This window comes from Amphiura filiformis, chromosome 20, assembly GCF_039555335.1.
Source record: "Amphiura filiformis chromosome 20, Afil_fr2py, whole genome shotgun sequence".
NCBI classification, from domain to species: Eukaryota; Metazoa; Echinodermata; class Ophiuroidea; order Amphilepidida; family Amphiuridae; genus Amphiura; species Amphiura filiformis.
Window position 1 is genome coordinate 59293501 of NC_092647.1, and position 22815 is coordinate 59316315.

A 22815-nucleotide genomic window follows, 5' to 3' on the forward strand; every position below is an offset into this window, starting at 1 on the left:
TAACTTGTCATTTTGAGGGTCAAATGTTGCATTTGGAAGAAGCAGACTATTAAATGAACATGGAAACTGGTGAGTACCAATCATTTTGATACACTCTGTATATTAGTATGTCAGCATTGATTCTCTCCATTGGGGTTGTTCCATCTATTGCACATATATTTCAATTCACACCTCCGTCAAAACGGACACCCTCTTGAAATCCCAATTGGTTTGAACTGAGCCTTTTAATTTCATTCCATTTCTCTGCATTGCAAATTCAAATTCGCCTTTTCTTATGTAATTATTAGAAGTCGATTCCCATAATAAAAAATCCGAACTTTTGGAATGGTTTTACAAACAGTTATTAATGTTATGGCATGTGTTTGTAATTTTTCCAATGGGCATATCAATTGAAATCCATACACCCCCTATGGAAGACATTACGCTAATCTTCCACACTGACAGGGAGTGTAGATTCCAAATGGAGTCTCATCCATTCAGGTAGCCCCATTTGAAATTCACAACCCCTGTGTTGAAGATCAAGGTCATGTCTTATATAGGGGGTGTAAGGATCTCCACTGGAATAGCCCAATTAGTAAAATAGTAAACATCCCCTTTATGTCAGAGGGTACAAGATGGAACGGCCAAAACATAAACAGCCAATGCGTTGAAGCGAGCTAGTGTGTGTGACATGCTAACAAATAAACATTTCCAAAAATTGATAACTTCTTTTATTGTTCCTGTAATCCAGTGTTACCTTATGTTAAAATTATTAAAGTACTACCATGTAAAATTATATTTTGTTTATAGTATACACAGTGTTATGATCTGTTATCTATAGTTTATTTTTAAAGCCTTAGCATTTTAGTAGTTTATATTTATACTTTATTGGGCTTGAGGTATGTAGTACCCATCATTGGGGACCCAACGCAAATGTGCCGACAGCCTAAATATTTTGGGAAAAGCTTGTATCCAAGTAAAACTTTACTACTTTTTCATGTTTTATTAACATGGATGCATTGCCCATTTTTATATTTGATTGACCCCTATGGTTTTCATTCTTCAGACCTAGTGTTGGGTAGTGGAATCCTGTGGTCTTTTGTTGAAAATTATTTTAACTTCTTTTTTCACACAAGACGTTCTACAAATTAGGCTTAAAATTGTGTACTGTAAGAAAAAGCATGAACACAGATGAGAACTAACTTTGTTTGAAAATGGGAGTCTCTGGTACAATAGATGTCTATTGTTTAAGTATATCACAATTTTGTACTGCATTTTGAAAGTTGTATTTGGAACTGGCAAATTTTGAAATGCAAATTGTGGGCATTTACACTGGCATCATCTTATGGTCATGAATTAAGGGGCCAAAAAATTACTCTATCGTCATCATTGTTACCCCCAGCTTTGATACACTGTCCGCACACCCTTGTTACTTCAAAAGCGGTCAAGTGACCCCCTTCCCTCAGGTTGTTGAATGTAATATTTTGATGACCATGTTGATAATAATAACATTTGATTCATGTGTTTTACTAGTGCAAGTTTGAAATTGTGGTTTCAATAAATTCTTCCATGATAACAAACATGATACAAGATATTTTGTTTTTTATGTTGTGAATGTGTTATCTCTTAATTATAGTAGACTTGTGTTTTTTTCAATCAATGCTCAGAATCGTTAAGCCATAATGCTCAAGAAGATAATATGAAATTGGTTAATTTTTTCAAACCTGATTTTTTGGCACATTTGTAATGTTTACATGTGTGCCAACTTACACCTAAATGGAATCAACCAAATTTGTTGTGTTTGTCAGGTAAACAGCAATTTTGGCATAAAGTCATAATTCACACATTTTAAGTCTTAGCTCAACAAGAGGGCAGTATATCAATGATTTTAATGGTGATCAGCATTGACTGCACTGCACACAATATTTTTTATAAACATTTGCATAGGAACCGCATAGTCGGAGGCAAGGTTCATTATTGATCGGAGATTATTTATGTGATGTGATCTGCTCCATGAGGGCCAAAAGAGGCATTTTTAAAAATTGAGTTACTGTAATTATTACCTACAAACATTAGGCTATCAGTCACATACTGAAAACACCAAAGGTCTAGCATACTTGGTTATAAAGTTCTGAAGCTTTGTGGTGTGTATTTTCTTATGTATTTTATTGTTTTTTACTCCATATTTTTGCCTTTATCTCAATTTCAAATTTGCCGCCTTTGGCCCCCATGGACCAGATCGTGTCATATATGTAATAGAAAAGTAATAGTATATTGTGTGTATGCGCTTTATTTCATAATCAGTAAGTATGATGAACAAATGCATTTCTGGCAGACCGACTCATAGCTTAGCGGTGTAGCCTCCTGACTGTTAATCCAAAGGTTGTGGGTTCGAACCCTGGTAGAATGTTTTTCTTTTGTTAAGAGGTAAAAACAATGGCAATAAATCAGTGGTATAAAACAGAACACAACGCAATCCAGCCTCGTATAATAAAGTATATCATGTAAATGTATTATGTGATGCAAATGTTGACCAGTATCGCGTACTGCACTAAACCTGTATACCGCCCTCTTTCACTTATTATCACGCTGAACACCGTTAAAAATTGATACATTTTGGAAAACATTTTGGCACACTTTGCCTGTTTTTTTGGCGTATCTCTGTCCCTGTTCTCCCAATTCAATGTTGGACAAAGCCATGTTGTCAACAGACCCATGCAACATTGAAAGATGGGGAGTGGGGAAGGGTGAGATGGAGGGGGGGGGGTCTGAGCTTCACATACAATGTATATGATATCGCATGCATGTTTCACTCACCTTTCCAATTTTGATAAGGCATGCATGTCAATTGTTTAGTACAAGTGTGCCAACTATTTTTATTTCATGATTGTAGAGCTTGATCACTTGTTCTCTCATTCAAAATAATTCATGTGTAACATGAATTTATCAAAAAGACTAATCCGGATTCGGCCATTTGCCAATTCATAACGATGTGCAGAAAGATCTCCCCATTACTGGACACAATATTTGACACTCTTAAAAATACCACTCAGAAATACCAGCATGTACAAAAGTCCTTCCTTTTATTTACAAAACTGTGTTGCACCTTTCTTTGGTTTGTTATTAACAAGAAACATTAACCCAAGGAATAGGCCATCTGTATCTGTAGTGTTTTAACACTACAGTTTTTTTTAAAAACTGCTAATAATTATCCAGTTCAGATATAGACATACCGTAAAACCTCTTCTACAAGCATATAGTGTGTTTTTGATGAAAGCTAAATTAAAATGAGACAGCCGTAAATATGCCAAAACAATAGATTAGTCTTACAATACTGAATAGTACTTGTTTGTATATGTTTGTATTGGTAATTAATTTGCTCAAACTCCATAATATTATAATTTTGTCGATGGATGGCGTGTGGATTAATTTAGCTTTCATCAAAAGCACTCTATATGCTTATAGACGAGGTTTTACGGTATTCTATACTTTGTACAGAAATTCCTTTAAATAAGTAAGTAGATAGGCTTTCTCAAAAGGAATTCATATAAAGTTCTATTATTTTCTACTAATACGCCATCGGTTATCACAGTACTGGTGTACACCAAGTCGGAGACACATCTGATGAGAGCTCAAGTACTCACACAGGGACCTGCTACACCAGTACAGAGGCAAACAACAGCATACTCGTAGAATACTATTCATTACAGTTCCTTTGTACAACTATACTTTGGTTCACCTCAAGTTTGGTAGTGACGTATGTGCATATTTCGTTGGCCTTAGCAGTGAATCGTGTGTGTCAAGTTAATCACGCAAAGTGTACACTCACGCGCACAAAAGCGATTTGTCAGCACGCTTGCGGCGCAATCGCGAAAAAGCATTGACGTCACTTCCGAACTTGAAGTGAACCAAATTATAGTAATATGTGCAAATTCACAATGTTATGACTTGTACTTCTTTGTGTATACTAGTTATTTCGAAGTTGAGAGCTTATGAATGTGCCTGTCACACAATGTAAGATGATTAAGAAATGGAACCCCCCAAAAATATATGGCGTGATCAAGCAAAATCAGTCTGAAGTCGGGCATATTCAATGTTCAGTTTTTTTACATGATTGTATAAAGCATTTGCAAAGCTACATTTTGCAGAAACCCCCATTGAAATTAAACATTTAGTTCCAAAGATATGAACAGATTCTAAAACAATTATGCAACAAAAGAAATTATTGTCTTTGTTTGGATATATCTGAAAATCAATATATCCGATTTCTGACTGATTTTGCTTGATCATATCACATCACATCACATCACATATCACTTCATTAGTAACACTTCACAGCACTCATTGGCTTCTGGTAACAAATCAGTACTTGCTGAATTAGAGAGAATGTGTTGAAGAACAACTTAAACTGTCCCTTTTTTTACCTTTTCGATATTTTTAGAGTATAATGATTTCACGAAAATACCGGGAATAGTTATAATTTAACCACACAAACTACAATAGATGTTGTAGCTGATATTGACTTGAGTTTACATACTTTATGGGACAAAAACACTGTAATGCATATACATGTATACCAAACCAACATGGGACCTTTTATTTGATTCAACTCATAATGTCACACACAGATTAGCAGATGATGTATAGGGTCCAAAACTTCCCCCATAATACTTTTTAAAATAAATTTAAAAAAAGGAAATGTAAAACTGTAAAAAGATATGCATTGAGCTCCGTCAAAATGGTTTTTTTGTGTAAGATAAGAGGTTGTTTTAAAAGTTGCACATGAGTCCATAGCAGTCTGGATTTCTTTAACAAACACATGAATAGGCCTAGCCTATTGCATTTTTTGAGAGATGACTCCTATGGACTCAAATGTAACTTTTAACACTGTTTAAAACATTTTTTACATAACGAACCATTGTGACTGAACGCAATGATGTGTGACGCTATAATTTGGTTCATATGTGTAAAACAATAAGGCTACACATAACTCTTTACTACTTTACATTTCGTCAAATATTTTTCGATTTATTTTAAAAAGTATTTAGGGGGAAACTGTGTACCCTATATATTGTGGTATGCCAAGTAGATCTCTGAATGAAAAATATGATCTTTAAATTTCAAGATATGCTTTGCCCTTTCCTCAATAACGACATAGAGGTAAAAGTTATTACCTACAATGTACAAAGTTTTATAAAAAATATATGGAAACAATTCCAAGCACCCATCTTCATTCCAATGACATGATTCTAATTCCCCTATCTACCCTGCTTTACTCTCTCTCTCCAAATCCATTCACTCAATGGTTTTAAATTGTCCAAGCATTCGACCTAAATAGCACTCCTGGCACTAAGTAAGTCATTTTACGAGGATGTTTATTACTCACTGTGTAATGATATTCAAAGAACATTTCCATGCAACATAAATAATGCTGCGATTCAAACCAAATAGGAGCTTTGTAATAAATGTTGCAGGCAATGCCAGATTGTTATTCTGCAATTCAAGTATGAGTTTTGACCCAATGTCATGTGAAAAAGCAAAGTGAAAGGGGTGCTTAAACAAATATAAGTAAAAGTTCTCAAAGGGTAATATCTGAGTAATCATGCTAATTAGGGTATATTGTGTCTCCTCAAGTTGCGAGTAATGCCATGTTGGTTTTTGCAGCTTGGCATATTTGAATCAGTGCAATTTTAAGCGGCTGCATTGTCATTGCCCTTCTATGTGTGTCGTGTGTGGATATGCCCCGCGGGCAGGGCATAAGTTATATTAGTGTCAGAATTTTGCATAGCAAGTTTTATTTGTATAGCAATAATTATGTATAGCAATGACATACATGTATATGTTTGTGTGATTGCATAGCAATTTGCCTAGATTGTGTAGCAAAATGCAATCCAATACCGATTATATTATGCCCTGCCTGCGGGGCTAGATTAGCGCATGCAATCCGAATCTGCCACTGCAAAATCCAGCAGGCATTACTCTCAACTTGAGATGAGACACACTATAGGGGGTGATAATGCCAATTCTTAAACACTTGAGAACGTTCCTGCAATCTTATTGGTTCTTATCCCTGTGATATAACACAATATCACATGGGTCAGCGTGTGTACATGAACGCGATACACATACTCGCTATTTGAACCAATCGTAGTCATAGCAACAACAGGACTGATCGATTTCAAGCCCTACACAGCCCTCGAATTAACCCACGGCACCCATGGCAGTTAGCTGTGGGTGCCCATCCCCACTGCCGTAATGCCCTCAAAATGTGTCCTTTATCCAAGGCAGTCACTTGCCGTGCCCTCTAATGAAGTTGCCGTCGGTGCCCCAGCCCTGCCCCTTCATCATAAAATCAATTATCTATGTTTGTGTGTGTTTTCTTCACTTTTGAGAAATTGCCTTGGTGCCCTTCTCAAATTGCCATGATGCCCTCTTGAAATATTACAAACTTTTTCAGTGAAAATCCAAGACAATTATCAACTTGCCCTAAAAAGTTGCCATGCCCCTTCAGACCCTTAATTCGAGGGCTGGCCCTACATGTAGGTAGTTCCTTGTAAAATGTAGGAATTTAATTTGATTAATATTTCGTGCATCTATCGTCTCATATAACACGGGCGATATCATTCGCCTCATTGTTTTACTTTAAAAAATGATGTCGCCTGTGTTATATGAGACGATAGATACACTCCAGTGGCTAAAACCAATACCTTTATTATCTAATTGTTAATCTACACTATGCAACATACTTTTATTGTATCACCAGGGAGAGATCTGTAACAATAGAAGTTTATAAATGCAGCTGCAGATGTGTTACACCATCAATCAATTTTTTCACTTTATATCACAAAACACACGCTTACTTACATCGCAATCAGGCAAGTTGCAATTTACATGTAAAATCACTTACCGGTACTTAAATCACTCAAGTGTCAAACATGATGGTATAAAAATTACTTTATGTTATTTACAATATCGTTCACTTTATCACACTCCAATTAACATTCATTATGCTTTTGATATGATAATCTTTGAATGTTGGCACAATTCTCAGGTAAACATACAATTAACAAAAATTAGTATAAAATGTTGGCATGTTTAGGAAGATTTGATTTATACATAATTCCTATTACTACACACTCTAGGTCTGAGTATGAAGTAATTCACATAAGGTAAAACACCACATGGTGGTTTCATATTGGAAATACATCGAGGGTTAAGAGCCACAAAGCCTCAACTCACAATCACCTGCTCCCACAAAATTAGCATGCATAAGGCCGCCAGGGCACTATAGAAGATACAGTACATTAATCATGACAAAATTCAGTAGAAAACAAAAGACATTGTGAAGGAAATATTGATTTTTGAAGACCAAAGCAAGGAGCCAACTTTATGCTCATTTTGTGAGAGCTGGTCATAGTGAGTTACAGCTTTCTGGTTCCGAACCCTCGACATGAATCAGAGTGCACTCAACATGCTCAATGAGCTATTCCAGTTGATATCTACACTTTCTACACCCCCTATGGAAGACATGACCTACATGATCTCCAACACAGGGGGTGTAGATTTCAAATGGAGTCACCCACTCGGGTAACCCCAGTTAAAATTCACACTCCTTGTGTGGAAGATTAAGGTCATGTCAGGGGGTGTGTGGAATTCTAATGGAATAGCTCAATGTATCTCAAGCTGTGCAATGTTGTCAAATGCTTTATGATCACCAACAAATGACAACTTGTTGGGCCTCATGGAAGAACAGAGGATACCTTAAAACATCCACTGAATGAGTAACTCAGGCAAAAGAAGAAATAAAACAATCAAACAAATAAACAATTACAGTTTGTCCACTCTGAAGTACCAAGTGACAACGCACGCGTATACAGCACATAAACAATGCGCAGTGCTGCGTCTCTGCTGCAGGTATGCATGCCTTCAAAGTTGGCACAATGTGTGCGTCCGCGATGGTACTTTGTACTTCAGAGTAGACTGACTGTAGTGTGAACTCAGCAAGTTTTGAGCCATTGAAGTTGTCACAGAAAGTTGATTTTTACCACTCTTGTAATCTTATTTGACATTTTTTGTTGTTGATCAGGTCTGAAAGAGTAGGGTACATTTACAGCAGATGACACATTGTATTGTACAGGTACAAATGTATAAACAACCCTGTGATGAAATTATACTATAAAAATGTCATATTATGCATTGATTTATTACAAATTAAGATTATCACACCTTCTCCAGAAATTAAGACTTGAGTATGGGTACAGGTACTACAAGTCTCGTAATATATTAAGGGGTGACTTCATAACCCAACTGCCGGTGTCCTGGGAGCCCCTGGGAGAACTGGTGACTATAGAACATGGTTAAACCACCAGTTCTGCCACAGTGGTTGGGTTTTGAAGCATATCCTAATATAATATTGTCTAAGTTATATACTAAGTATTGCACAGTTTTGCTATAGTTGATGTTATACTGATGTGCCTGTTGTATTAGCTGGTGTTTGCTGCTCATTGCTTGTTCCTAAAACTGGCTTCTCTATCTCGTCAAGGTTGATACCTTTATCTCTGATAGCTTGCTGTGAATTCAAAAGAAAGAAAATTGTGTCAAAGTACTCATGAATACACAGTCGATATGTTTTATTAGATTTTTACAGATGAAAGCGCTTTAAATGAGCTCTATGCAGTCTGTAAAATGATAAACTGATATATTACGCTGAAATATGTGAGGGGCAGTACATAAGCAAAGCAATATAATACCTTTCACTCTAAAAATTATTTGGTTTGATAGCATCATGAAATTGGCCATATCTAAGGACGGGAAATTCAATTGGAATGCAATGGGAGCAGTGATCATTGACAGGGGATAAGTGATATGTGATTGATAAGTGCACTTTCTGACCCTAAACAAGTATTATATGCATTATTTTATTTGGGATTTTTGAAGGCAGCCAGGCAAATGTGGCTAAAGCCTGCTAGGGCACCAAGGCAATCACATTTTATGTATTCACAGTTTTTGTGGGTCACCATTCCATCAAGGCACTACAAATATTACTGTATCCAAATGCTTGTTAAATTACTCGCGCATGCTCCAGCCGCTGGACCAATCACAGTGGACTCGGCGAGATCCTGCCGATGTTTGCCGAATGACCAGCCGAACTTTTAATCTTCGTGTGTTCGGCAAGGGGATTTTAGAAAGGTCTTTGAGGGTTGAATGATGTTTTGAATCTGACAACTTTCTACTTGCATTTAGACAAAATGGCAATATACACGAAGTTTTTTAAACCTTGAAAATCGGTGAAGAGATAAGAAAAATAATGACATTTTTCAGCGCACATGTTTTAATCATCGGAATTTTTAGGCAAGTTGACAATTCTGAAACATTTTGAGGTATAAATTTCATCGCAAGATTCACAATTTCTTGGATTTTTTCGATGAATACTTTGATTTTTTCCATCATCGGAAAACTACACAGTATAACACTGTGCAAGTTTTAACGTGTTACATTTTCGAGTTTTGTGTTACATTTAAGCCAAAGTTGGACCAAATTTGAGTAATATTTCGGATTTTCCCGTTTCTACTGCACGGAAGATCATAAGGCCGAATAAAAATAAAACATGTTTTTCGTCCCCTCCCGCTTCCTTTTTTGAGGCCGCTTCAAATTTATTTTCAGTTTTTTCAATTCAGTCAAAACTTTTGAAGAAAGATGTCTTTGAAGTTGAGATGTTTTCTATAGCCTTGCTAATATGCAAGAAACAATTCTGGATGGTTCTGTGATCACTAGCGGGGGCGTACCTACCAGAACAATAAAATAAAAAGGGCCTCAAGCCCTCTTCCTCCTTTTTTAAACCCGGACGAGAAACATGTTTTTATTTTTACTGGTCAAGTTAAATCATCTTTCAGACACGCTCCAGAAGACATGCAAATGCATGGAGTACAATACCAATCACCTGTTTAACTGGTATTGATCAAAGTAATTCTTTGTACTCCATGCATTAGCATATCTTATGGAGCGTGTCTGGAGGATGATTTGATTCACGGCGGGAAGTGCAGGGCAGCGTGAGTGAACACAGGTCACTGAATTAGCATAAAGGTCACACAAAACAGCTTCCGCCAAGCAAGCGTGGTAACCTCACAATGAAAAGTTTGACCTTACAAAGCTGTCGAGTATTTAGATACAGCAGTATAGTGTGTAAGTTCGTAGTGCAAGGCAAAGATATGAGGCACACAATGTAATCCTTTTAATTGGACCATTTCATGTACACAAGATGTAGCTAAATCATCTTACCTTAACACAAGCCTGGTATTTCTGGAAGATTCCAGCACAAGGGTCGTTTTTGTACTTTCCTTTGAGGAATTTATCACTGAACCATGCATTAAAACATGCATCATACTCTCTCTTCAATTCTGTGCACTCTTCTCCTATACTATTCATGGTTCTATAAAAATTCTGTGGTAGAAGTAAAAAAAATAATAATATATTATTTAGTTTTTCAGATATGGTTGACATTAAAAATATTTAAAAAAAGTATAAAATAGGCCTAATTACATGTAGTGTTTACAATACCGTGGTGTAAAGCAAATTGATAATTTTGTGTTCATGTCATACTCTATTAATGATTTCAAAATTCATTTGAATTTGAATGCGAGCTACTCCTTAGAATGTGTTGGGTTGGTTCTCTTGATTTGTCATGACCGCCCGCATGCCATCTACGTACTGTGTTAACATCGCGTTATAAGTTATTCAAGATTTTGAGTTTGACAAAACTACAGCAGTTTTTGTAGGGTATGTTAGCCATGTATTCTTGGCGATTTTGACAGATTGACGGAGTACTAGGTGCGGAGAAATATCGCATACATATCAAGAAAGAAAGACTCGCTCATTTGCATGATTGCTGCGCCCGTTATTATTGTAGACGTAGTCGTAGTAGGGATATCAGCATAGACGTGACATATAGTGAACACATCTGCTTGTTTGCGTCCTTGCCAGAATTATTGCTGTGCAGTGTTAACTTTTAATACTATGTGCATGAAAGTTGTCTAGGTGCTCGTTTGTCTGGGGCAAATGTTACATTTACAGTTTAGTTATATATTCTCTTGGTCTGGGCCACGTCACATCCATTCATGCATTGGAGTGAAAACGACTTATCGCATATTTTTATTTGCAGAGAGTCAAACCTGGCACAATAGTGACATAGTGTGATAGCTTGTGATACACTCCAGAGTTCAGTGAATGCGAATGTTGTTTTCACTCCAGTGCTATTGTCAGCCGGTTCATGCCCGGATGTCCGACCGACAGAATAATGTTACTTCATGACATAACATAGGTAGGCAGGCTCACATCACACACTATAGGTGGTGCTATTCGTCCATAGGGAAGTGGAATGTGCATGTACGGTCCAAAAATGGCTTTACTGTAGGGCTCAATGGAAAAAATCACTAAAAATTAATTTTGACAACCAAGTGATGTTGACTTATGTTGGTACTGCAGGCATAAACTATCACATAGTGCAATCTATGTTCCACCAAGTCGACGATCGTTTAAGCGCAAAAGCAATTTGTGTGTAAATCAAGACAAGGCCATCCAAAACACCCGCCAAAACAGCTTTCTTACAGTAAAGAATAGGAGGTCATCTGGGGTCACATACAGTAGTGTACATTGTACATGTGCCTGCTGTCACAATTTCACACACAAAATTTTGGGCAATTTGTAGCCCGAGGTACTCACACCTCCGTCACTACGATTTCCACTGTCCTTCTCTGTACGAAGGTCTGAGACTCCTGAGCATAGCTGGTCCAGGGTACACATAAAATACCACTTTTTCTCATAAATACCACTTCCTATCATTCCTCACATGAAGATGAGACTTAAACAAAACCTATTTGGTGCATGTTCAGTAAATTTTGAGCACATTTGAGGATGTAAAAGACCAGACTTGTGACTGTTATCGTCGCCGTGTTTTGAATTCTTCCTATAAATAGATGCCGTCAGTGTGACGTCATCACCGCGACGTGAATTCACAGTGCTAGTAGTTCACCACGTAAACTTATGGCTCAAAATTCGGACCGCTCGCCAATAAGTTTACTGCTTTCTATGTTTTGAAATTTGTTGACGTTTTAACGATCCCCGATTCCCCGTCGCTTATTTTAGCCGTGTCACGTCACATGCATGACGCTGGTGGGTACCAACCAAACTTCAGAAGAAAAAAACCTCGATCGCCGATAACGATGTGATATGGGACTTACATAGGATTACACAGAGATATTTCTTGCCAAAATTTGACCATTTCTAGGCAAGTTGGCCCTACTTTGTCTGCGTTATATGAAAAGGGACAGTCTTAAGGAGGCACACAGGATCACTAATTATCCATTATTATTCACCTCATAACTCGAAAACTATTTATGTAAAGTATATAAAAGTATACATTTTTTGAACGGAAATGAGCTCATAAATCCATTTAAAATGTCAGTTTTGGGTCAAAAAGTACAATTTTCGAGAAAATCGGGAAAATCCATAAAAAATTATTTGAAAATCAAAAACTGTAAAACATGAATTTTATTAATTTAGACAAGTAAATCTAGAAAGTGTTCTTTTATTTTTTCGAAATTTTGCTTAGTTTTTAAAATATAGGCAAAAAATCAGTAAAACGTGTGACCCGTGGTTCAAATTTTTGAATCATGGGTGATAAAAAAGTTCTAGGCCCTAATTTAAAAAAATGAAAAAACACTATCTAGATTTTGGCCATATCTAAACGTTTGACTTAAAAACTTACCTCAGTGATGCTTCATTTAGACGCTATGGCGGACCAAAAATGGTTAAAAGTGGTCAAAAGTGAACTTTTAGAAAAATACAGCGGATTTTAGGTCCATTTTTGAAGATTATTCCATAAATATATAATCCGGTGACTTGTGACGTTTGGTCAAGTTAGAAAATGAGAAGGGGCGTCCAACTGCAGCAGATTGGTATTTTTTTGGTGATTTAGAAGGTAAAATATACAATATGACAAAATTATCCGTGCACATTCGGCAGATGTTTATCCACATGGAGTAGCCATTTTCATTTACTGCAGTCTTGTTTCCATGGTGCAGCAGAGCTTCGGCAAGGCCGCAAACGCCGACGCTGACGCCATGTGGCGGCGTTTGAGGAGTTTACAGGCGCATGGACAGACAGGTTACGTGAATAAGTTGCACAGTGCATGGTCGTGTTGCCGCGAACGAAACCATAATTATTTAAGCACAATTTTGTCCTGTTCCGTTAAAAAAAAAATATCATGCTCTGTATTAAAATTTGCGGACATCAGAACATTAAAAGTAGCATAGAATATTAAACTGACAAGCAATTATTTTAGCAGATAATCAGGAAGTTTTATGAAATGAAGAATAAAATTTGTGACATAATCATGATAATTGCGATTTCTGTTTTGTACTTATTTTCATAATTTTGCTTTTAAAAAAAATGTTTTTAATTTATCGTTTTTGGTGAACCGCAAACATGATGTTGTTACTACTCGTTGCTTTTTTCTTTTTAGTTGGTGCTTGAGAGGCACCACAGCGCCCGTCTGCGCCAAAGATAGGCATTTTAACGCCCGTTATAGCTAGGCCTACACCACAGGAATCCAAAGTAAAATTTTAAAAGATTCTGATGTGTCGCATTACTCAATATTCCGTTTTTGTTATTGTAATTGTTTGTTGTTATTATATTTTATTTTTAACTTTTTACGGAATATCAAACACGTACAAAAGTCATAGGCCTATCCTAAAGCCACAATAAAGTTGTAAAATATTTTGTACCGCATAAAAAGTGAATAAAATACAACAACAAAAATTAAAAAAAAGTGTGTCTGTTGTTGTTTTCAATCAAATAAACGTGTAAAAAGTGGGGTAAAAGTTGTAATAGGCTATGTCTTGAATAAACTTCTTGTAAAACGGACAAAAAGTAGGCCTATATAATGTTAAACGGGCAAAACACGGAGAGGTCACAAGAAAACTGAAAGACACGGAAATTGACATAGCCTAACAAAACCAAATTTCAAAAGTAGAAAACGGAACACTTAGGCTATGGCTTTATATTAGATTGTGGTTTATGCAGTAGGCCTAGGCTATATAGACATCATGCTATATAGGCCTAAAGAGCGTTTTAAAACACTGCATGAAAACATTCACGAAAAGTGCTTTAAAGCAGTTTACCTTTTAAAGTATGCAGAAAACATTATAAACGTGAAAGTTGAAAGCCAGACAAACATTGCAAATAAAAAGGCATTCGGGCAAAACATTCGCAAAAAGTGTTGTAAAACCAAAAGATTTTATCGCAATCATGGTATATGGTAGACCTAATAGGCCTACTAATGGAAATGTAGTTAAAATGGGTTATGAAAAAAGCATGAATTTGCGTTTTCGATTATATTTCTCGCTTGAAATTATTATTTAGCATTAAAACATTCATGAAAATGCTTTCATAAACGCGTGCTCGCTATGCCGATTTCAAATATCGACATTTTTGACATAGAGTTGTAGGCCTATGCCTAGATGGTCGATATGATGTATTGAAATGTCCACGTTTTTGACATTGCGTTAATGGTCAAACGAATCTTAAATCCGTGTTTTAATAACACTTTGAAACATTATTCAGGGCCTTAGGTATCTAATATAGGCCTACCGGTATAGTAACTGCTTGCCTATTTTTTATGGTCTTCAAAATTAAGACGAGACTGAACGACCGCAGAGGCCCCCGAACCAAGGCTGGGACTGCATAAAATATAAGCTAATATAATAGGCCTATAGGCCTATTCTTACCAACTTGGTAAATCAAATAATAACAATGAAATGAATGAATGAATGAATGAATGAATGAATGAAATAAAACAAATTTTTAAACATAAAATAATAAGTCTAATGATGTAGCCTACTATACGGGCTAAGTCTAGCCTACTAGCAAAATATTTAGGGCCCACGTTTTCATCGTATCTTCCAGATTGCGCCATCATTACAGGGCTTCTTACGGGTAACTACTTCTTACAGATAAATTTCATCTTTTCAAGTTCAGAATGAAACTTGAAAAACAAAACAAAAAAACCCCAAAAAATTCACTATTATGTTCATATAAAAAAAACCTATAATTTATACCACTATATCAGCACTTTTTGGCGAAATTTATCGAGTAGGCCTACTGATTCTGGGACGGGGCCGGTGGTGGTCTGTTGGCCCGCAGTTTCGCAATGCAATGGTGCAAGCTTTACCTACCTTGGAAGAGATCAATACGATAAAATACGGTAGTGATCGCGATTGGCGACTCCAGCGCCTCAATCAGCAATCACCTCGTCCATCCAGTTTACCATGTGTGCGTGTCTTTGTTAGCTGTGTGCTTGCAGTACAGCATTACGAGAACGCGATCTATTGCGGAAAACAATGATTTATTTGCTTTTGCATTTTGACTAATTTTTAATGAAAAAGGGTCTTTTAAATAGCTTTTCTTATGGTTCATATTTTAAGATTTCTTTAAAATCTATTAATGACAAGATAAAATACGGTTTGAAGATGACATTAGTGATGAAAACTCAATTTTGGCCATGTAACACTTCAGTGATCCTGTGTGCATCCTGAAGTAAGTATAAGTGCAACGCTTTTGATGTTTTGATGTTTTGGGAGACTGGGAGGGTTCAGAACAAAAAAATGATGGAGCCTATTCTTGACTGTGTAATATTCCTTCACCACATTGCCGTACGGAGACAGTCTTATACGATGGACAGATAGTATCAGTTTGTGAATGAGGACATCGTATAAGTTCCTTGTACTACACTAGTGCTAGGCAATTTGGTGACACTATTTTTGTCTGTAACTTCAAAAGTATATGCACTAGAAACATGATTGACCCCTTATTGTTTAGGCAATTTGATTCTCTTTCAAATGAGAGAATTTTCAGCTAAAAATATTGAACTTCAAAATTTTATGAACATAAACATAGGACTTTAGCTTATCAAAAATGAAAAGTTACCTTTATTTTTATCTAGTGTTACTCGTACGGTCTGTTCCTGTCACTCAGTACATCAAATGAAACTGTTGTTAATCTGAATTTACTCAACTTCAATGCTACTTGTATAACTTATAGATCTTTGGCTCATGCTAAGCTTCTGAACAACAATGTGGAAGTTGTTGTTGATCAAATGCCTGTTTACCACGTGTTTTAAGTGAGGCTGCTAGCGAGCATAAAAATAGTACCTTTGAGCTACCGGTATTGAAACCAAATCGACTCTATTTAATTAATGAACATTGTCCATTTATAAGTCACTTATAAGTTTACATTGCTAATTTGTGGTAAAACAGTAGTAATGTGCTTTCAAGCAATAAAATGGACTAATAATTTTAGCTTCCGGTTTTGTGATAAGGCCACAGAAACAAAATGGCCGCGCCCATGAGTGTAAACGTGAAATAATTTTAGACAGGATCTAGCTTTCTGTTTCAACGATTTATCGAATTTCTCCACAAAGTATATTCATCATATCTGTCAGGCACTTGGAATAGTATCAGGGTATGGCTGGTGTTCAGCGATCATCCTGTTTGTTGAGCAGTAAACATGCACAAATTGCAATGCGTTGCCTTCAACTGAAACTTCGAAATGGAGTGAGTGGTGGAGATAAGCTTACATCAAAACGCTGGTTGCAAACTACTGTCAACACCTATTGCAGACAAAGGAAGAAAGCTGATAGCACATCAAAAGATAAATTAAATACTAAGGTGAAGTTTTGCATGGATTTTTATCAAATTAAAAAAAAAATTATATAAATGTTTTCATCAACCATGATCATGATGTAGGTATCACAGGGAAACCTCAGTTAACACATTTGTTAGTCAGTCAAAATGGCCTAAACCGGCAATACAAATTTACATTGAAATTAAAAAGAAGCTTTTTAAGAAGGAAACCTTCATAAATATGTTGTCTATACTTCACTTGACCCAAATATATGATTTTTTTTGGTGATGAGAGACTCGCACATGGAATTTTAGAGAGATTTTGATAGCAGTTCCATTAAAAAAAGGTGCTTTCGTCATGAGACTAAGATCTAGAAACACCCCCGTAATGCTGTTTTGGGGAATTTTGCTAGCAGAATCTTTTTGATTAAAGTCAATCTTTGACAAGATGTAACTTTGCTACGGAAAGTGCTATGACAAAAAGGTTTTCAGTGTTGGCTTTCTTTACTCACGGGCTTTAATTTGATATATAAAATGATGCAGTTTGATGGCAAATTTGAATTCACCTGGCATACCTACATGATGGATTGTCAACATGTACTGTAGACCTACATGAAAGAGGTGAATTCAAATTTGCCATCAAACTGCGTCATTTTACATGTATATATCAAATTAAAACCATTGAGTAAAGAGCCAAAACTGAAAACCGTTTTGTCATAGCACTTTTTGTTGCAAAGTTACATCTTGTCAAATATTGACTTTCATCAAAAATATTCATCCAACAGTTAATGTACCTTGTAGAATATCTCCCGGTAGACCTTCTTGTGGAAGTGTAACACAGGGCTGACGAGAGTGTGGGACGCTAATGTTTACTTCTGGTCGTCGTTGAGGTCTGGTCCACTTCTGAAATAGCTTGTTTAAAAGGATCAGTTGTTTTGATGTCTACAGTCGATTGGGGTAATTGGTTCAAGGATGAAATTGTAAGGGGGAAAAATGATGTAGCGAACTGGCTTGTTGTGATGAAATTGGAGTTGCATTGTTGATTGTGCGTCCGTCTTGGTCTGTCAACTTTCTTGGTGGTGTATCTATTCAAATCAAGCTCAAATCCACCATGAATTATTTTGTGAAAAGCTTCAATTAAAAAACAAAACAGCATAGTCTCATGATAGTGCAGCTTTTCTACGTGCAACTGCTATCGCAATCCCTCTAAAATTCCATGTCGATTGTCTCATCACAAAAAAAATCATATATTGGTCAAATGTAGGCAACATATAAATGTAGGTTTCCTTGACAACCCTTTTCTTTTAAATTTCTATACACATGAGCTCTGGTTTTGGCCAAAATGGCTGACTAGCAAATGTGTTAACTAAGGTTTGCCTCTCATACCTACAACATGGTCAAACTTACAGGTAATTTATGTCATGTATGTAGGAGCGCCACTTGTGAGAAAATAGGTGTCGCTTGTCAGTACTACTAGCTTGTCTTGCCATAGGCTCACTTGCATGGATTAGACGGGGCCAATAGCACCTGTCGCCTGCTTAAGTCACCGGCCTTGGCATAAAAAGCGTGTTGTCGCACCAAAATCCAACTTTAGGGGACCATTTCTCCCAACTACACCCCTAGAACATTCAAAAGCTCTAAATTGGCCGAGTCTTGATCGAGAAATCTATTTAATCTTAACCGTCGCCTAAAAGATAATGTGTAAATTTGTTTATACCATTTGTTATACCTGTGCAGAGCCTGTAGATGTTTATTATTGGATTTTTGTGTTTTTCTTACAGATTCCATCTGAACCAACTTGGAAACCAATTGACCCAAACAAATTGCCAGAAGTAAGCACGCTCTACAATGCTCTACTTTCACATTAAATTAAACATCAAAATAAGGCATGTCTTCAGGCTAATGCCTGTGAAACTCACGGTTAGCTGTTATGATATCCTGTGGGTCTGTAAAACAGGGTTGTTTGATTTAAATCACTCTAATTTAAATCATTGATTTTTAAAAATCACGATTTAAATCACTTGATTTTTTTTTAAATCACTGATTTAAATCAGCTTTTTAAATTTTTTGCCATTTTAAGTTAATTTCTTTCTTAAATTGACTGTTTTACTTCATTTCTGATGTTTCTACAACTTTTTGATACAATTAAAATACCTCTATGATGTCACTTTATCTATTGCTAAAAATTCATCTTCAAGGTGCCGAATTCAACAGGTTTTCCCCAATGATTTTTGCCACTTTTTTTCTTTTGAAATTTTCACATGTAAAAACATGTTTTGAATTGTTGTAAATACCTGATAGTATTGCGCATACATGTATGTCTAGCATTCCACTGGTCTCTTTTGAGTTTATAATGGGGTATAGCAGTTCTTGGAATTAAAAATATCAAAAAATTGATTAAATTAAAAAAATCCGATTTAAATATAAAAAAATCTGATTTTTTTAAATTAAAAAAAAAAAAAAATCAACAACCCTGCTGTAAAATGTTATCACCAAAGTCAGCAAGAGAGACCCAGTGCTGATTTCAACATCTATCCTTCCCTGCTACATGTATTTTATGTATCTTGTTGAATGATTTATTCCTTGTTGATTTGTGGGTCTGACATCAATTAAAGAAAGTGTCACATATTTGTGGACCCGTTTAACATTATAATGGTAATCACCGATTTCCAATCAGGAAGGAGGTATCGTCGTACAACTAATTAATAATGCCATTTCATGAACTCTAACTCTAACCCTAATTTAAATATCCTTCTGGCAATTGGTGTTTACTGATTTTCCCAACATATTAAATATCATCAATTTAACAACTGAGTTCGGCTCGCGTGTTGATTTCAAAGGGCCTGAATGACCCTTGAAGATTTTGGCAGATTTTTAACATAGCTTACACATGTAATACCAGTACATATAGTTGGGTTATGAAGGAAATGAAACAGCCACTGGTAGTGCCACTGGGGGTATGTAGGAACATTGGGCTCTGAAACTTGGGCCTCCCCCCCCCCCCATCAGAACTAAACTCCATACGGGGGTATCATTTGGGGGCCCAAAAAAATCCTAGTGCTACCAGCCACTGTTTACTGTTTCATATATTTTTCTATCTATTTTGCCTATGAACCCCAGATTCCCGCAATAGATGATGAGACCATTGATCACCTGGAAAGACTAGCACTTGTTAACTTCAGTAACCAGGCTGCACGGGAAAGACTTACCAGAGCCATAGAATTTGCCAATCAATTACAACTGGTAGACACTGCAGGAGTAGAACCTATGGCATCTGTATTAGAAGACAGGTACATTTATGAATTGTCTCTGATGGTGTTTATAGAGCCTTGGGCTTTTGCTAACAACTATTATAGTCCTTGAGACAGCGTTGTCAGTGCATAATCCAGTGTGCTTAGTATTAAGTCGTGTGTGTTGATACAAAGAATTGGTGTGTTTACATGTGTGATCAATGGCAGCGCATCTGTATAACTGCGAAAAGTAACTGCAACAAAGTACTAATGTCACTATCTGGAGGAAGCCAAATAGACTATAGTAGGAGTAGAGTCTGTGTTAGAAGATGTGTAACTATTTAAGTCTGTTCTTTCAGTTCAAGATATTATAATTGAAGGAAAAAACTCACCAAACATTGTCATCAAATAGAAGAATTGCTTCTTATGGTGCTATAAGAGCCATAGAATTTGCAAATCAATTACAACTTGTAGCCTCTTTTTTTGTCAGAGAAGAACGGCAGTTGTTAACATTTTGAGTGTGCAGAGTGTAAACATGGAAGTGGGGTTCTGATTGGCTGAATCAATCATCTGTCAATCATAGCATCAGATTGATTGGCCAATTATGTGTTAAAATGTTGGTTGGTGCAGATTTGCGCCATTGAAGGAAACACAAAGCTCCTCGTATGTCATTCATTAACAGGGCGCTCGCATCAATCTGAGCAAGGGACTGCCATTCTTCTCTGAAACCCAGCATAGAAGTAGACCCCATGGCATCTGTGTTAGATGACATGTGACGACTCTTCTCTTTCAAGATATATTGATGAGAGGGACTGAATTTAAATTGTCTTGAAAATGGCAGTATAGCTTGTAAAACATTTTCTTAGAGGCAACAAATATAGTAACATTTATGGACACTGTAAAGAATGAAAGCTTGTGTATGTGGTAGAATATGAATAATCTTTAGTCTTTCTTTTCCGATATCATATTTCATTCTTCCAAAACTGTCATAAAAATGAAGAATTCTTGTAGAAGCATTTTCTAACTTGGTTAACATTACATAACTGTTCCTCTGTTTCAGAACTCTATACCTGAGAGAAGATGAAGTAACAGAAGGCAATTGCACTCAAGATATTCTTAATAATTCAAAAGAGACAGTAGAAGAATATTTTGTTGCACCCCCAGGTATGCCTATGTGTTTTTTAATGTTTAGCAAATACTTGAGTTATTCATGTTGCAAATTTCAGTCAGCAAAATTGTGTTTGAACTTAAAGGAATACTGCGGCAATCACAACATTATGCCTTATGTTAGAAAAACAATTATCAAGCACGAATCACATGGTTCTACTGAAAACAAACTCATATTGAACAAAAAACAACCGGCTCTCAACACACGATATTTAAAATTCCCACGCCGTCACGGTTATTTGTGCTCATTTGTCGTCAGCCTTCATTGTGTTACTGGGACATCATTGCCACAGACAATTTCGGTGCCCAGGAATTTTGAATATCGCGTGTGAGAGACGCCTGTTTTTATTTATTTTTAAGGTCAATATGAGTTTGTTTTAAATAAAACCATGTGATTTGTGCTTGATAATTATTTTTCTAACATAATTATAAGGCATGCTGTGATTGCCAGTGTTCCTAAAAGGCCCCATAGAAACACTGTTAACCATTTGTAGACATATTTTGGCCTATAATTTCTAATTTCCATTTTGTTGAAGACAAGATGGGGGTGAAACTGTTGATCGGACCAACCTCCTTTCATACCAAATTCTTACCCTTATCCTAATTGGGCTATTCCAGTTGAAATCCACACCCCCATGGAAGACATTAACTTAATCTACCACACAGTGGGTGTAGATTTCAAATGGAGGCACCCATTCTGGTAACCCATTCGAAATTTGCACTCCCTGTGTAGAATATTGAACGGAATGTCTTCCACAGGGGTGTATGGATTTCAACTGGAATAGCCTAATGTGGTGACCCATAACACAATGTAATAAGTCTAGTCCCATTTTGTAATTGAACATAAAGGGCTTATATAATGTAAATATAATTGTAAATTTTTAAATTGCTGGTTAATATTTTATGACTGAAGCTATTTTTCTTCCATCTTGATTCAACAGGTAATATCCCACTTCCAAAGAGAGATGCAGCATCTGATGACCCAAAGGAGGATTTATAACACAACTTGATCATTGTGACTGTATTGAACTGGAAATCTAATGGACATTTAGCTGGACCGGGACACACTCTGTGATCAGAATGGTTCCCAAATTAGTCTACTCGCACAGATGTTCCTGTCACCAATGACAAGAAAATGACAATAAACAAGAAAGCAATAAATGCTTCTGGCTTATTTGGTGCATGGGTGGAAACTATAATATGGGATAGGTAATTAGGTATCTATTATAATACATGTCGGTCCAGGGTGACCAATCTCTGCATGTTTCTTTAAATATAATCATGCAACAAAATATTCATTGCAGACCCACTCTCAAGGACAGTGATGATTACAAATGCTCATTTTCATTTGGACCGGAGATCTAAATGAAAACTTGAGAATGGACATCAAAAAGATTAGTGTGGCAAACTTTTCAGCTGAAAAACGGCTCCTCTGAAGCTGAGACAAATATATTTGTCTCAGCTCTGAAGTGGGGTTCTCAGGAGCTAGAGGGCAGCATATCAATTATTAATGGTTTAGTGCCACACCGCCCATTCCTTGTTCTAAACTATATATAAGTGGTAATTTTTGCTAGGGTTTTATTTCTGAGAATAGAGGTTATATATATCGAGAACAACAATCAAATATGAAATTTTGTCATATATGATAACATAGTTAAGGCATGAATTTTGCGAAAACATCAACACCTACAAATTTCTTCTGTGTTGAAAATAGTAGAAATATCGGCATGTGAAAATAACATACTGCAGTTACTGTCCGCTTT

The 22815-nt window shown here is 36.3% G+C and overlaps 2 protein-coding genes across 2 annotated transcripts; one reads left to right on the top strand and one right to left on the bottom strand.

The window, feature by feature from the left end:
• Positions 1-6525: 6525 nt before the first annotated feature.
• LOC140142457 (TP53-regulated inhibitor of apoptosis 1-like) lies at positions 6526-16191 on the bottom strand. The gene is made up of 3 exons (XM_072164442.1): positions 15961-16191; positions 10258-10419; positions 6526-8548 (listed from the first exon to the last, which is right to left on the bottom strand). Exons 2-3 carry the CDS (start codon positions 10402-10404, stop codon positions 8441-8443), a joined length of 255 nt encoding a protein of 84 aa, XP_072020543.1. The 5' UTR covers positions 10405-10419; positions 15961-16191; the 3' UTR covers positions 6526-8440.
• A 150-nt stretch (positions 16192-16341) lies between these two features.
• Positions 16342-22147, top strand: LOC140142456 (glutamyl-tRNA(Gln) amidotransferase subunit C, mitochondrial-like). Its single transcript, XM_072164441.1, has 5 exons — positions 16342-16700; positions 18437-18487; positions 19776-19945; positions 20946-21049; positions 21994-22147. The coding sequence occupies exons 1-5, from the start codon at positions 16497-16499 to the stop codon at positions 22050-22052; spliced, it is 588 nt and encodes a 195-aa protein (XP_072020542.1). The 5' UTR covers positions 16342-16496; the 3' UTR covers positions 22053-22147.
• The last annotated feature ends 668 nt before the right edge of the window (positions 22148-22815 follow it).

Excerpts from the sequence above, each read along its gene's own strand:
- LOC140142456 (XM_072164441.1), top strand. The coding sequence starts at position 16,497 with ATGGCTGGTGTTCAGCGATCATCCTGTTTGTTGAGCAGTAAACATGCA. Across the intron at positions 16,701-18,436 it reads AAGATAAATTAAATACTAAG|ATTCCATCTGAACCAACTTG; the intron begins GTGAAGTTTTGC and ends TTTTTCTTACAG. Across the intron at positions 19,946-20,945 it reads GCATCTGTATTAGAAGACAG|AACTCTATACCTGAGAGAAG; the intron begins GTACATTTATGA and ends CCTCTGTTTCAG.
- LOC140142457 (XM_072164442.1), bottom strand. The coding sequence starts at position 10,404 with ATGAATAGTATAGGAGAAGAGTGCACAGAATTGAAGAGAGAGTATGAT. Across the intron at positions 8,549-10,257 it reads AATACCAGGCTTGTGTTAAG|CAAGCTATCAGAGATAAAGG; the intron begins GTAAGATGATTT and ends TTGAATTCACAG.